Source organism: Echiichthys vipera (assembly GCF_963691815.1).
Source record: "Echiichthys vipera genome assembly, chromosome: 11".
NCBI lineage: Eukaryota > Metazoa > Chordata > Actinopteri > Perciformes > Trachinidae > Echiichthys > Echiichthys vipera.
This window is the reverse complement of record NC_139836.1, coordinates 10,010,279-10,025,271: the sequence shown is the minus strand read 5'-3', so window position 1 is coordinate 10,025,271 and position 14,993 is coordinate 10,010,279. Positions and strand designations below refer to the sequence as shown.

Genomic DNA, 14,993 nt, shown 5'->3' with positions numbered 1-14,993 from the left:
TATATTCAAGTAGCCTACCCCTCCCCCTCATTTCTGGGTCAACTTGTATCGATCCTTATTGTTTAACCCCATACTCCTAACCTGAACCCAAACCAGAAAGAATCTTTTGAAAAATCAGAAATGGCTAATAGGCCCACTTGAAAGAATGACCTTTATCTGTTAGTTCTCATAATCATTTGGAAATTGTATTGAAATCTTGAGAAGTAAATGTTATGTGACGCCATTTCCTTTCAGGTTATTCTAGATTTGAAATCTACCCTGCTTTCAGTAACTGTAACTGATTGCACCAACATATCTCAGTAAATGCGTCACAGTAATCCCATTACATATAATCTCAGACTCCTTAATCTCATTGACACACAAGGTACATGAAGGAGAGGAAATTAGTCACAAGTGATCGGCATAAAATGCCTGATCATCTCATGGTCTCTGAAAGGATAGAAATAGCTGTCACATACTTTGTCAGACACCATGCCCTTGACAGCTGATAGCTTTGTTGTGCTTCTGGTTCTGTTTGCAGTTTGGAAACAAGGAGACAGACTGTTAATACATATTTCTTGACATTTATAAACATTTCCTTTCCTAACCTAGACCAACCCCCTTAAAAAATGAAGAACGACATAATTGTCTTTATTTTAAATGATCAAATCATCTTTTGGGCATTCAATATTTTTAATCCCAGAGATGAAATAAGGAAGTTGTATTGAAATCCTACTTAAGGAGATAATGAAATGTGGCCTGTTTCAATGTCAGATAGTCTGCCATGAGGCTCACAGCAGCCATCATTGTCCTCGTGCAACGCACTGAGTAGTAATTAAATATGCCACTTATGCTTCACTAATTCATTTCCTTCACAATTTTGAAGCTCAGCTGAATACATTTTTTTCTGTGCAGAAAGGGCTGTATTGTATTCAGTATGGCCTCATTACAGGGGCAGAAGGGCATGGTGTGGGGGAGGGCAGAGGCAGTGAGGGGGGAGAAGCACCCCATGAAGACATTGTGCTTTACATCACTAAATACCTCAAACGCCACATTGTCCTTCCCAGCCCTCAATTAGTTGGGGTCTGTGTACAAAGCACCGATTTCATACAGGGGAAACAGGGATAGAGAAAACGCATCCCTGTGCAGGCAGGAAGCTCTCTGAAAATCTAATGAAGAACACAGCAGTCACGCAGAGTTGTTAGTGTCAGAGCAACGTTGGTTAACAAAGCTTCTCCTCAGTGTCTCTGTGTGTTTTTGATGACTGCAAAAGGCTAGACCTCTGCGATTTTTTGTTTTGGTGGCTGTAACTGTAGCCTGCTCTATCTGTGCTGGACAGTGTCCAGCCAAAGAGTCTCTTTTGCCCTGCCCTCAGGCCTCTTCAGCTTGTGGATCTCCGTGCGGAGGAACGCCTCTTTGGTGGCGGTGACAGGGAGAATTAGGCAAGAGATGCGGGTTCACTTGCCCTGCGTAGGGGCTTATCTTGGGCTAAGCTGAGGGACTAATAGCAAAGCCAGCCTCCGCTCCAGCCGGTCTGAGGGCACAGGGAACCATCTGTCCACTCTGTGGATAACTGACAACAAAGGGGGCAAACATTGAACACGGACTACAAACTAAGGCCGCTCATTTAGGAGATACCAGAATTACAGAAGAGGAGCACGTATTTTGTATATAAGGTCAGTACTTTAAACTACTCATTCTCGCTGCATTACAGGCCTCTCACTGAGCCACAACTGAGAGGGTCAGCCGCCTTCACAGCTCAGTTTCTACTGATAACAATGTTGCAGACTACAGTAATGTTGGGCTTTAACCAGACACAAAGTTGAAGTTTAATTTTTAATTCAGTCAGTAAAGAATGTGTGGCTTCATTTTAATGCCCCACTCCTGACTTACATTAGTTAATTTGCGCTGGTTGTTTTTCTGTACTCTGCTGTGTTGTAAATGTGTTTAGTTATCACATTAAACCAGACATGAATCTCTGATAGTGTAACCTTTGTGTTGAGGGAGGAATGCCATGCTGCATGGCTCATGCTTATAGTCTGATATGTGATGGTTATAAATAGAATGCTACTTTAGATATTTAAGTTGTGATTAGTCATGGGTTAGTGGAAATCTTTCATAATGATTAAGATAAATAATTTAACAAACATTTCAAAATGTATAGAACATCATTTGAATGATTGTGTATTTACACCCTACACTAGAGCACTATTGTATGTAATAATCTTGTAAAATACAATAGTCTTTGCATTACAATTTTCAGAGTGAGAACAATTGCGTTGTTTAAGTCTCAAATGTGGGATACGTGTTCAAATGAAACCCCTCAAGTAATCCACTTAGACATTGTTCTCCATTTCCCTTAAGGATTAATGCCCTGTTTTTTTATTGTCTGAAGCACATTTCTGCCTGTCAGTACACTGGGAGCTGGGTTCCTGTAGATTATCTGTTTTATCATGTATACTCTGCGTGTGCTGTTGTGCACCAGGGTTTTGTTCGGAAGTCTTGAGTGGGCGCTGACGTGCTAGAGGTGACAGAAATGGGTCAGAAGGGTCTTAGCATTAACTAAACAAATCCCGGCCTATAGGATTAAACAGAGTTGTTGCTGTTTATTTGATGTGTTCACTGTAACTTTATAATGATACACAGAGAGAAGAATACTGTAGCTTAGAGTCCAGTTAGCAGCAGTAAGACATCCTCCACTTTTTCATGATGTTGTTCAGAGTCCTTTAGCTCAGTCTGGTGTCATATCAACATTAGAACGCTGTGTTATTGTAAACTTGTCTCTGCTCCTGGAAAACTAGGTTTTATTTACTGGTTATTTACCGATATTGACACATTTCATCGGATAACAACTGCCAGTTGTGTTGTCCTCGGAGTTAGCGTACTTGAGTCAACCCCACACTCATGTTTGGTCTTTTTTTAGGTGTGGAATGGCGGCAGAGAGTTCTGTATTTATTGGTTTGTGTGAGTATCTACGCAGGGCTCTGTGGGAGGAGAAACAGTCTGATATTCAGGGAGATACCCTTATTTGCTCTGTTGCAGATATTAGATGAGAAGATCAATCTCATATCTGTCCGTTAAATCTGAAGCTACAGCTAGCAGTTGCTTTGCTTAGCTTAGCATAAAGACTGGGAATAGGGAGAAACAGCTAGTCTGACTTTGTCCAAAGGTAACTAAACCCAGCCTCTCTAAAGATCACAAATTAACACATCATAACTGGTTCGCTTAATCTGTATAAGGATTAAGTAGAGTGTAAAAATGACTATTCCCTGTTGTGCCAGACTATATCTTGTCCGGTAGCACTAACTGAAGTCTCCATTGTTTTCTTGGCTGGTTGCTAAGCTAAGCTAAGCTAACCTAACCGGCTGCTGGTTACAGCTCCATATTAACTGTACAGGCATGAGAGTGGTACCGATCTTTTCACCTAACTCTTCACCAGAAAGTGAATAATAAGCGTATTACTTAAATGTGGAACTGTTGCTTTTTAAATGGCATTGTGCATACCGTTAAAACCATATGTAGGGTTGAATTAAACTCTGGATTAACTGGGAACACCTCATGCATACTCAGCAACAGAGGGCTGCTATGTTCCCTCCCCTTTATCACCAAGATCTCAGAAAGTAAATCCCTCGTTAAATTACGTTCTTTCATTTAGATTATTTATTAGTTACAAATCTGAGTCAGTCTTCTGTGTACAAGAACACTGAGCTTTGCCACACACTCTGGTAAAAGTAAACGGTAAAAGCATTTCTCTGAACCATGACGTTCTAATAAATAAGGTGACCTTGGTCCTCTTTCATGGACTTTTAGTCATCTCTTTTTGTTTTGTGGTTCAATAAACTGCCCTTCCTACACTGAATCCAGGCATTCTTTATTTGTTCTGCAAATACAACGAATTGGATACGCGGCCATAACAGAGCCGACATTGTGTGGTGTGATATTAAGAGACAGTCACACACACATCTCTTGATCCTCAGGCCTCTACAGCACAAGTGCCTTCCTTCCTTTGTATCTTATCTTGTCCAAGGGCCTCTCACAACTTGTATTTAGCCGGAACTAAAGATACTGTCCCATGTGAAGATTGCACCTAGTGATTGGCTTATCTTCCCCCTCTCACAACTACACGGTCAGGAGACAAATAATATTTTTCAGAGAGCATCAATCCCCTTAAAAAAAAAGAAAAAAAAGGGGGGGGGACATGGCTCCTTCTAGCTGGATAAAACTGACTGTTCCAACTTTGGAGCATTTTCCGGTTACTTTGCATTCCCCATAGTTATGGTAATGGTCCATTACATTTTCAAATAGAGATCTATTTTATCTCTGCAGCTGACTGATTTAACAATGATGTTGCAGCTTACATACGGTTCATTGAAGCTTTTACATTTGCGGTGTGTCGTTGCTCTTTCCCAGGAAAATCCTTTGAGCACAGGAAATTATTTCAAATTTCCTGCAGTTACAACAGTTTAACTATAAAAAGGAGAACAGGGTTGTTAGCATGAACAATGGTGACAACCACAAGAAGGCGGGTAATGTACGAAAACGTAAAGTTTATCAGTACAATACTCTTGACACATTATGACTTTGTAATAAGGATCTTGTAGATTATCTCTTTATTTGAACAGATAATCTACCGAACCACCTGAAATACTAGAGTTTTTCTTGTTATACACAGGAACTGTCTTAAACAATCTATTTCTTTTTTGCAGAGGGTTTATATTAAAGCTTGGAAAACACAGAGGATGTCTGACAAGGAAGAAATGGCTTCAGATAGCAGTCTGAATGTTACGCTGACACTGAGGCTGCTGATGCATGGAAAGGTAATAGACAGATGTGGAAATAGTTCAATTAAGTGACTGCATTTTTCTGGTAATATCCTAAAGGCTGTGTAACTGCATGTCATTGTTGTTGAAATTATTAAATCCTGGCTGCTCTTGATGTGAACATCTTGTGTGTTACCACTGGCTTGTTAAGCGTTGTTATCTTTTCATTTGCAGGAAGTTGGCAGCATAATCGGAAAGGTAGTTACATTCATTCTGCCTCCTTTCTGATTGCCTTTCTTTCCTGTCGTATAAAACTAATCATATTGTTTTTTTATTTTCCTACATGACTCCAGAAAGGGGAAACAGTAAAGAAAATGAGGGAAGAGGTGAGCATTAATTTTGACATCGGTTATGTGACAACATGTATAACTAAATGTGTTCTGGCAGATCAATTACAACAAATTGAGGCTTGAATAAATGTGGATTTGTGTTTCCAGAGTGGTGCTCGTATCAACATATCAGAGGGATCATCTCCTGAGAGAATAATTACCATCACAGGACCCACAGAGGGCATCTTCAAAGCTTTTTCTATGATTGCACAGAAGTTTGAGGAGGTACAGCAAAACTAATGAGCAACTTTCCAAATATCATCGATAAAATGATGTTGCTTTACGCCAGAATTTAAGAATTCTTCACCTTAAGTCTGACGGATACTGTATGCATCTTTCCCACAGTCTTGCAAAAAGTAGACTTGTCAAATAAATTTGAGGCTCTTACAGTCGGTGCTGAACATATTTTTGAATTCTCCCTCAGGATATCACTGCAGCAATGACAAACAGCAACGTGACAAGCAAACCACCTGTGACACTTCGCCTGGTTTTCCCAGGGAGCCAGTGTGGTTCTCTGATTGGCAAAGGAGGCTCGAAGATCAAAGAGATCAGAGAGGTACTTTTCTTTTCTACCTGGAAGTTGTTTTTCTGCACCCAAAGAGGGACAGAAAACCTGCTCCCTGCTGATTTGACACCCAAAGTATCTAACATTCCAGTCAATCTCTTCTTGTTTTTCTCTGCCTTAAAAATATGTGTATTTTGTCAGTTGCTGCTCATGAAAATCCCACTGATTATGCCTGTAAAGATCGGCGGATGGTGAATACTCATTCCGACTGGACAATATTTGTGTACGCCTCCTCAAATATTGGAGCACACATTGCCATTTGGCTTGCAGCTGCTCCCTGCATGTCAAAATGTGTTCAGGGTAATTTGCGGGTGCTTGAAAAAGCATTTCTATCTGGGTGATGGTGTGCTCTTTTTAGCAGTAAATAGCCTTTGTTTCTTCTGCTGTCTGCCGTTGTTAAGACCACAGGCGCTCAGGTTCAGGTGGCAGGAGACATGCTGCCGGACTCTACAGAGAGGGCTGTCACAATCTCCGGCACTCCAGAGGCCATCACTCAGTGTGTAAGACACATCTGCTCTGTCATGCTGGAGGTAAGCACTGTCATATAGCAGATGATCTTCACATTCAGCAACTCAGTTTAGGCATCATGTATGTCACATTTGTTTAGGATATGGTAAAAGGTATTGAGTAGCACATTCAGGGTATTTCAGGCCTTTTACTCTTGTAAAAGCTTTGAGTTGAGATGTGATATGTGCAGCAGTAATGGCACTATATGCTAAGATGTTCAATAAGTGATTATCAATATATCATACCTTTTGTTTTAATAATGATTTTTGTATGACATACACCCAAAGCGTTGTCAGAGGAATGCCAGTCCTCCTCAACACAAATGTCTGGATATTGGTTTTGTTTTTTAAACCAATCCTAATTTCAGTTTTAGTTGAGCTTATTTGAGTTATTTAGGTGAGTTCTCCACATACCCTCATAACTAAAAAAGTATCCCTTGAATGTAACCACGGATGTATAGTATACTATGACTTTTTTCTAGAATTATTTATGTAAGATCGAAACAGTAGGTAAAATGGATTTAGATTTAAGTTCAGCATCAACTTGACCTCTTTGTATTGGACAAAAAAAAAAAAAATTTCCCTATTTTCAGATCTTTTCACAGTTATAGCATAGGTTTCTTCTGTCCAAGGTGTCATGTAACTTTCTTAACTGATGAAATGAGTATAAAAATATTCAGCAGGCGATTTAAAAATGAATATTAAATGCATCAGTGCCAGTAAGAGTTCTTTTCTAAGTTGTAGCACTGTATAAATTCTGCTTTTTGGTTTGCATGACTGCATCTCTAGTCTCCGCCAAAAGGAGCAACTATTCCCTACCGTCCCAAGTCCATACCTGCTGGAGCCCATGCGGTATTAGCCCCACAGCACTCTGCACAAGTAAGTAGCAATATTGTGTGTTATTTAGCTGTAAGTCTAGCAGCTTTGTGTAAAGCATAACCATTGAATAGGCTCCTCATTTTGTGGGAGTTCAGAGTCACGCTGATCATTAAACACATTTCACCACTAGAGGGAGGGACACATCTGTGTAATTATACAGCAATAAAGTCTTTATATTGTAATGCTGTAAGCAGTAAGATGAGGTGATGATCACATCAGAAAGTATTGTGTGTCAGAAATATGAACAACAGTTCTTATTTATTAATCCCCCTGCAATGTAAAACCTGAAAGATGTCGTGACTAAAGCTCATGTTTTCCATGAGCTGGCCAGTCGCTGTCCTGTCCCTATTTGGCACAGTCTGCTCTGACCCATCAGACATCTGTTTATGTTATTGGATTTCTAGCCATGGTCAAAGAGGGGGAAAAACAGCAGATGACATTTAGATGGAATTCCTTAAAAATCCATACACATTAGTGCTATGGAAAAGTGGAAGAGAATGGATTTTAGAGAAATGCATTCACTGCACGGAATTTACTCTTTTTACTGTCTGACAAATTCACATTTCAAGCGACATGTTGAGACATGTCTGCACATCCCAGTCATACAACCACATCTAATCTCTTATTTATTTCAGGCCTTTGCAATTCCAGGGCACTACGCTTTTGCACATCAAGATGTAAGTAGTGACTGACATCCTCTCTAATGACCTACTCCTGCCCACTCCTTCCTAGCTACCACTACACCCTCTGTGTACCCTGTACTACTCTGCAAAATGAAATAACCCTGATCTGATGACATTACTAACACTAACACATTGTAGCAGTATGCGTTGATTGAAATGAAAGTGAAGATCTCTAGATTTCATCATTGTCAGCTTTGTAGCCAGAGATGTGACTGTATTTTCAAATGACTGCCATGACAAGCCAGCATGGTTTCTGAAGGAAATGAATCTCTTCACACTGACACCTTCTGTGATGTTTGTGAACTTCAGATTGGCTCTGTATTGTAGTTGTCAGCTCCTCTGAAATAATCCAGTTTGATTGGTTAGCTCTAACTTCCTTCCTACCCTGCAGTTGACCAAGCTTCACCAGTTGGCTATGCAGCATATCCCCCTCCCTTCCCTTGGGCAGAGCAACCCTACCTTCCCTGGTACGTACCCACGGCTCCCCGGGGAAGTCCATCTATCCCTCTGTCTTCACTCCTCTTCAAATCACATCATCAACACCCCTGTCACTACAGAGAGGATCAAGGATGTCTTCATTCTCTCAGAGCTTACAGACACACTCCAACAGGTTTTTTTTGGTAGAAGGTGGCATTACAGAGATGTACATTTAAAGAAATGACCTGTTATATTTTGCATTTGCATCATCTGTACCAGAAAATAAGATGGAAACAAAGGAATAGTAAATGGGATAGTGACGTTTTAAAGTTAAGCCACCGGACTAGTTCACTATCAGCAATATTGAAAGTTAGTCACTGAAATATTTATAATTCAGGAGTATGTGACTGAATGAAGCAGACAGTATTAAAAACAAAAGTTAAACATCAGCGATCTCTGACTGGGAAATGTGAAAAATGTCAGAAATATTTACAGTTTAGTAAATATTTAACCATTTCTCGCTATTTCTCATATCCTCCCAAAAATTCAGCTCTATTTGCCCAAATTCCCTCACAAATCCTTATCTCTCGACCCCATCCTCCACCTCTGCAACATTTCTCCTCCAAATCTAACATTGTCTTGGCCAGACCATCCCTGACCTCAGCCACCCCATGTACTCATATACTCTGCCACAACTAACTGGCAATTAAACAGTAAACATTACAACATTTTGATTATCTGGTGTGATAGTGCTAATGAAACATACTCATTATGAAAATGTATCTTATTTTTTTTGTATCTTTATTTTTTAGCAACGTGAAATGTGTATATACAGTTTATGTGTCATTCTAGACAGATTTTCTTGCCATTTTCATGTTCCTAATTTAGCTGTGCATTAGTTATAAACTAGACAAAGTAGGTTACCCTGTGATGCAATGAAAGTGGAAGCCATTAGTGCCATACTGTTGTACGCATTCCTTGTCCTACTTTGCAGGATTGGATGCATCTGCCCCCACAAGTTCACAAGAGCTGGCAATACCTAATGATGTAAGTGCCACATTGTTTGTGTTCTTCCAGCACTAAAACTCACACTGATAATCCTCATGCTGTTTACTTCATTAACACTTTCTAGGAGGACAGCTGTAATGAGGAATGTTTGGACACAGAAAATGTCACCTTTTTAGCTGCAGAAAGTCTATATCCTTTATTACATGATTTATTGCATAATACACCCTAATAATCATTGTAGTGGTATTAGTGACCAAAAATAGAAACAATATCGGTAGACCAACAATAGAAGACAGCATTCTATTAGCTACGCTCCTTTAGCATGAGATAAGATTATTTTCATCCATCATCAGAATCATAAATCATCTCAAAATGACGTGTGATCATAGGTTATTAGGTTTTATATTTGTATGGACTTACACATATCTGTACAACCTAACTTTGCCATCGATTTAGAGGTCAAATAGTTTGACATTTGGGGGAACTTTCTTGTGGATAGTTAGATGAGCTGAACAATACCACTCATATCTGTACCACTTAGCTTAGCAAAATGGAAACGGGAAAATGGCTTGCCTGGCTCTGTCACTAATTAACATGTTATATGTGATGTGTTTATTTAATCTACATCTCACCCAGGAGGCTGCATCCGATGCCTCATTTTTTCTAAACCTAATGAAACATTTATTTTGAATTCACGACATTAACCACATGTTCCCCGTGTTTAAAACAGCGACCGTAGTGAAGCGTCACAGTTTGACGTACAGTGCTACTCAGTGGGTTGAGAAGAGACACCAAGGGCTTTTGATAATGCATCTGTACCTAATGAGTAGGGATGAGAACGGGCTGCAGCAACAGATAATGATTTTTAGGGAGGTTATGTGCTGGACTATTTCTTTAGCAAGTGCAGTGACTTCCTGGAGTCTTGTTTACACCTCGAGATTGCCAGGCGACTCATGGAGACCAGAAATAGTCATTTTTGCACTTTGGTTTCTGTATGGATTAAACAAGCAAGAGATAAGTGAGCTTGTTGGTGCTGGTTGACGGCCAGACAGAGCCAGGCTAGTGCTTAAGAAATCCTAAGAAAAATCCACATCGGATTCATGCAGGTGTTCTTATAATGATATTTCCTCTTTCCTAGTTAGTTGGAAGTGCGGGTTAGTTATTCCTAATAAGCACAGGTAAAAGCCCCAAATCCCCGTTATAGGGCATAAGACTGTGTGCAAACAGCCACACACAGAAATGGAAAAGAATAGTTGCAAGAATCAAGTGGAGAATGCTCAAACAAAAGTATTCAGAGGGTGGAACACCAAATGTGAAACATTTAAAAAGCAGCATCAGTAGTGGATATAACACAGAGAAAGAAACCCAATGTGGTGTACTTCAGCTCAGTATGCAACCCATGTATCAATATTTAATTTGTATTGCAGCATAGTGGGCTCGACCCCATCCCTGAGTATGTTGTATTCTCGCTCCCCTTTCTCTCCTTTCTTTTCAGCGTTACTAGACAAAAATGATCTGTTTATCTATAAAACAACCTATTGCAGAGACCCACCTTCAGATGTACTTTTGGTGGTATTTCTTTATTCTAAAAGACCATATTGCTTTGTAAAATAATACAAATAATTATTAAAAAATACTATAAATGCTACAAATATTATTGTAATTTAAATCCTGTAATAGACTCACACAATCATCAACTAATATTTCATGAGATCTGACAATAACAGTGTGATATGTTAGTACTGTAAGTACCGGTGAGATCTGTCTACGGCTTTTAAAATAACACAGCCGGGAAAGTGGTGCTGCTATCACCATACCAGTTGTTTCCACTGGCTGTTTTGAAATCTAAGTCCTGAAAAGCATTTTTTAAAAATGACCTGTTTTTCCATTTACATGTTTCCACTCTCTCCCTTTCTAGTTTATTGGCTGCATAATTGGAAGACAAGGCAGCAAGATCAATGAGATTCGCCAGGTCTCTGGAGCTCACATCAAAATTGCCAGTGCCACTGATGGCTCAGCCATGCGCCAAGTCACGATCACAGGCTCGCCGGCAAGCATCAGCGTAGCCCAGTACCTCATCAACGCCAGGTAAGACATTATGCAGGGTGGCCTCGTCCAGCAGGGCATCACATTGCGGCCTGATGATAAGGCAGCCAAACACCATTTTTTTGTATGAGGGCAGAGTTATTGTGCTCAGGGTGAGGCTGGATTTGTTCCATCTCACTGCTCCGTTCTCTTGACTGCATTAAAATCCTTATGGTCTCTGCTTTTTAACACCTTCTTTGATACTTATGTTTTCTCCTTTCTCTCACCTCCCTTCTCCTTTGTCTCACCCATTCTCCCCCTTTTCATTTCCCACTGTCTCCTCTTAACCCTTCACCATCTCAACTCTCCCTCCAAACATCACAACCTGCAGCTTAGAGATGGCTAAATACACCATGCAGGCCGCTTCCTCTGCGACCCCAGTTGACCTCAACATGAACTTCTCTCAGTCCGTTCCCACTGCCTCCACCGCTGCTACCTCTATGGCTGTACTGGCGGCCAACACCTCCACCCCCACCATTAACGTCCACTCTCCCTCCACCTTACAAACCATCCAAAATCAACATTACGCCGTCCCTGTTTCCAGTCTGCTTGGCATGAAAACTCTCCCTTACCTGACTGTCCATCCAGCAGCAGCATCCAGCCTAGCTCAGGGTTTATGCCCTTACACTGCAAAAATGCCAACCTCTGGCATCAAAAAATCTGATCGGCAGAAGTTTTCTCCTTATTGATGATGTCTGCTTTTTAAGTCTAGTGAGTGTAACTGACTGGTAAGACATCATTAATGAGCAGATATTATTTAAAATTGAGCATATACTATAGGCTTAAAAGTAGCTTGCACCGGTGTGTGTAAGTTTTGCCAGTGTAGCACTTCATTTCCATATTAGAAACAGACTGAAAGGGTGGTAGTATCAAAACATGTCCTCATTAATTAAAACAGTCAGCAGAGGTGCATATTAACTCAGTATTATCTTGTGGACATGCATAACAATTAATGTGGGTAACTCAGGCTTGTATAAGTATCCTAGTCAAAGCTATTTTTCAAATGGAGTCATGTTACAGAGCTTTATATGAAGACTTACACCAGGAAAAGGTATTTTTCATGATGCAAATATTGACTGTTTTCTTATCTATGTAACTAGTTTACAATATTTTTTTGTTAGATAATGCAAACTAGTATCATAAGAAGGTGCTTTGTTGGCAGCAGGCTGTTAAAATGTTTGTCTTGTACAGTAGAAGTCAGTGTGTCAAGTGTTTTTTTAACAAGAATTGTCAACTTAACCTTTCCTTCACTATAGGCTCTCATCAGTGCTAGCAGGCTTGGGTGTTCTGTAGTAGCGTTGCGCTGTTGCAGTTCTGATGGGATTATCCTAAAGCCACACTGGATTCTAGTGGATTTCACTCTACACAGTAATCCTGTAGAGCGGGACTGGCCTAACTCATTTATTGTTTCTGTACACTAGCCTTGTTCCCTGTTTATTTTGGTACCTAAATGACTGGAATGCTTCAACTTTCAGCATCTGAAATGGACGCTGAGCAATTATTGTACTTAATGTTTTATTCATGGGTTTCTGGTGTGGGTCTCCCACCAAACAATGCAGATTTGTAATATTTGTTGTTGAAATGACTTTGAAATAAATGGGACTTTTTATGAATACAAATTGGCTGTTTTGTTATAATTTTGTCAGAGAAGAAAATCTTTTACATTTTTGTTGATTACTCTGACCCCTAAATACAAACATCTACTCTGATGATTTGTTTACTACATGGCTTTGAGCTTAAATTGTATATAAATCAGGACAAAACATTTCCACTCAGCTGGAACAGTTCATCACCCAGAGAGCATTTTGTATGAAGAAAATATTTATAAAAAACTAGTTGGACTTTGTATTCATGCGGTTTTACGTTATTTTAAGCAGCTATTGGGATATGATGTGAAATTCATCTAGTGTTCACATTTCATAATGCAAATCCATGACATACCAGTGGACCTATAAACAAACTGACATGAATAAGGTTACATTTGTCCTGTGTTTCTGTCTGGCCTGACTGCATAAAACCACAGACCAGACACCTAGAATAATATGACTCACAGCAAACAGATACTCTCTGAAGGGAAACGCACATCTACAGCCAAGATACGTACAACATTAAACAGCAGTGATACTGAAATATAGAAAACAACAGAGAGAAGTAACAGCAGCCATTAGCAGTAACAGAGCAACACACATTAAGAGGTTTTGGCAGGTACACAACCCTGCACCAACTAGTCCGTGGTATTATGGATGCAGTTTGTTTGCTCCTGCACAAACAAACTTTTCCATCTGCACTCTGCTGAAAAACAGAAGCAAACTTGGACTAACCTCACAGTAAATATTCAACACATGTTGTGGTAAAAATTCTCACGGGATCCTAAAAAAGAACAACTTAACCTCCAGTTGTCCGCTCAAGCATACTGCTAATGGGCAGGTAGGGTACAGTGAAGTCTGTCCTTGCTGCTCTGTGTCTGTTTCTCTTTACCCCTTGCCCCTCTGTGAATCTGACTTCCCCCTCTTTTACTGTAAAAACCACGAGGTGCACGTCTGTTCTGCCCGATCCGAGGGTAGCAAGCTACGTGTGCTACTTCCACAGGAGGGCTCGAAATGCTGAAGTGGAGATAATCAATAGTTAATGGGGGCAGAATTGTAATGACAGTGAAGGATGACATTTGAACCTCGGGGAAGGTGTAGCAGCAGAGAACAGTACTGCATGTATGCTGATGGGTGCCCAGGGCAGTTATGAGTTCACAGCCAGCTTCTAATGCTATATTAATGATTTCCTTTTTCAGCCCGACATAAGCAGGGGTTAGGGGGCCATTTTTTTGGAGCTGCTAGAGTTTTGAAAAACCAATTTAGAGGTAAATAAGTAAATACATATTTATTTAGTTGCATACCCACTTGATAGTTTGTGCCAAATTGGTAGGCAGGGCTGTCAGAGAAAAATCACTGCAATATACAGACGAGCATGTCTGTGGTGTCTAATTGTATCTTTCACTTTGTCTTTGTTATTCATTCGCTGGTTTCCCACTGTTTGTATATAGGCCACGTTGTTATCACAAAGCCTAATACTTTATGGTTCTTTCTATGTATATACAGTATATAATATGCACATTTTAGGGGTTGTTGGTTAACTAATATCAAGGCTGACCTGGTTATGGTTTATGGTTTTGAAATGATCCTACATAGTGAATAGTTTTCTGTACCCTGAGACCTTATATTGTTTAAGGTGTATGTGTGTATGTATCTGTAGCCTTGTGATTCTTAATAGCAGTTTTTCATCAGTTGTGTTGTAGGCTGTCTGGGTATCTCAATATCTGCAGCCTGGGCTGTAGACTGAAGTCAGGTCCTTAGTACTTTTTTGTGTGAATCTGGGGATTTTATCATTTAATATTGTACCAGTGGAGGTAGTCTTAAAAGTAGCCGTACTACAATGTAAAACCCGCCCACTCCATTTTAAGTAAATCCTACATTCAAAAGTATTAAATGATGCATTAACTTTTAATGTTGTAGCTGGCCACCGTGGAGCTCATTCTACTGTTTTATTACTATTGTGTGGTTTAATTTATAGTAGGCCATAACACTGCATCATATGACTTTCTATAATTTCTATCTTTATCTCAATAACTGTTGGATGGATTACTTTGACATTTTATGAAGACATTCATGGTCCCCAGAGGAGGAATTCTAATGACTCTGGTGACTGACTTTTTAGCACCATGATCGGGT

At 39.9% G+C, this 14,993-nt stretch overlaps 1 protein-coding gene across 1 annotated transcript; it reads left to right on the top strand.

Moving 5' to 3' along the window:
• Window positions 1-4,718: 4,718 nt before the first annotated feature.
• Window positions 4,719-11,960, top strand: LOC310953761 (poly(rC)-binding protein 3; the record flags this gene model as incomplete). The annotated part of the gene is made up of 12 exons (XM_083922938.1): window positions 4,719-4,796; window positions 4,974-4,997; window positions 5,093-5,125; window positions 5,237-5,353; window positions 5,553-5,684; window positions 6,095-6,223; window positions 6,989-7,078; window positions 7,714-7,755; window positions 8,153-8,228; window positions 9,173-9,225; window positions 11,105-11,274; window positions 11,603-11,960. 12 exons carry the CDS (start codon window positions 4,719-4,721, stop codon window positions 11,958-11,960), a joined length of 1,302 nt encoding a protein of 433 aa, XP_083779064.1.
• Window positions 11,961-14,993: the final 3,033 nt, after the last annotated feature.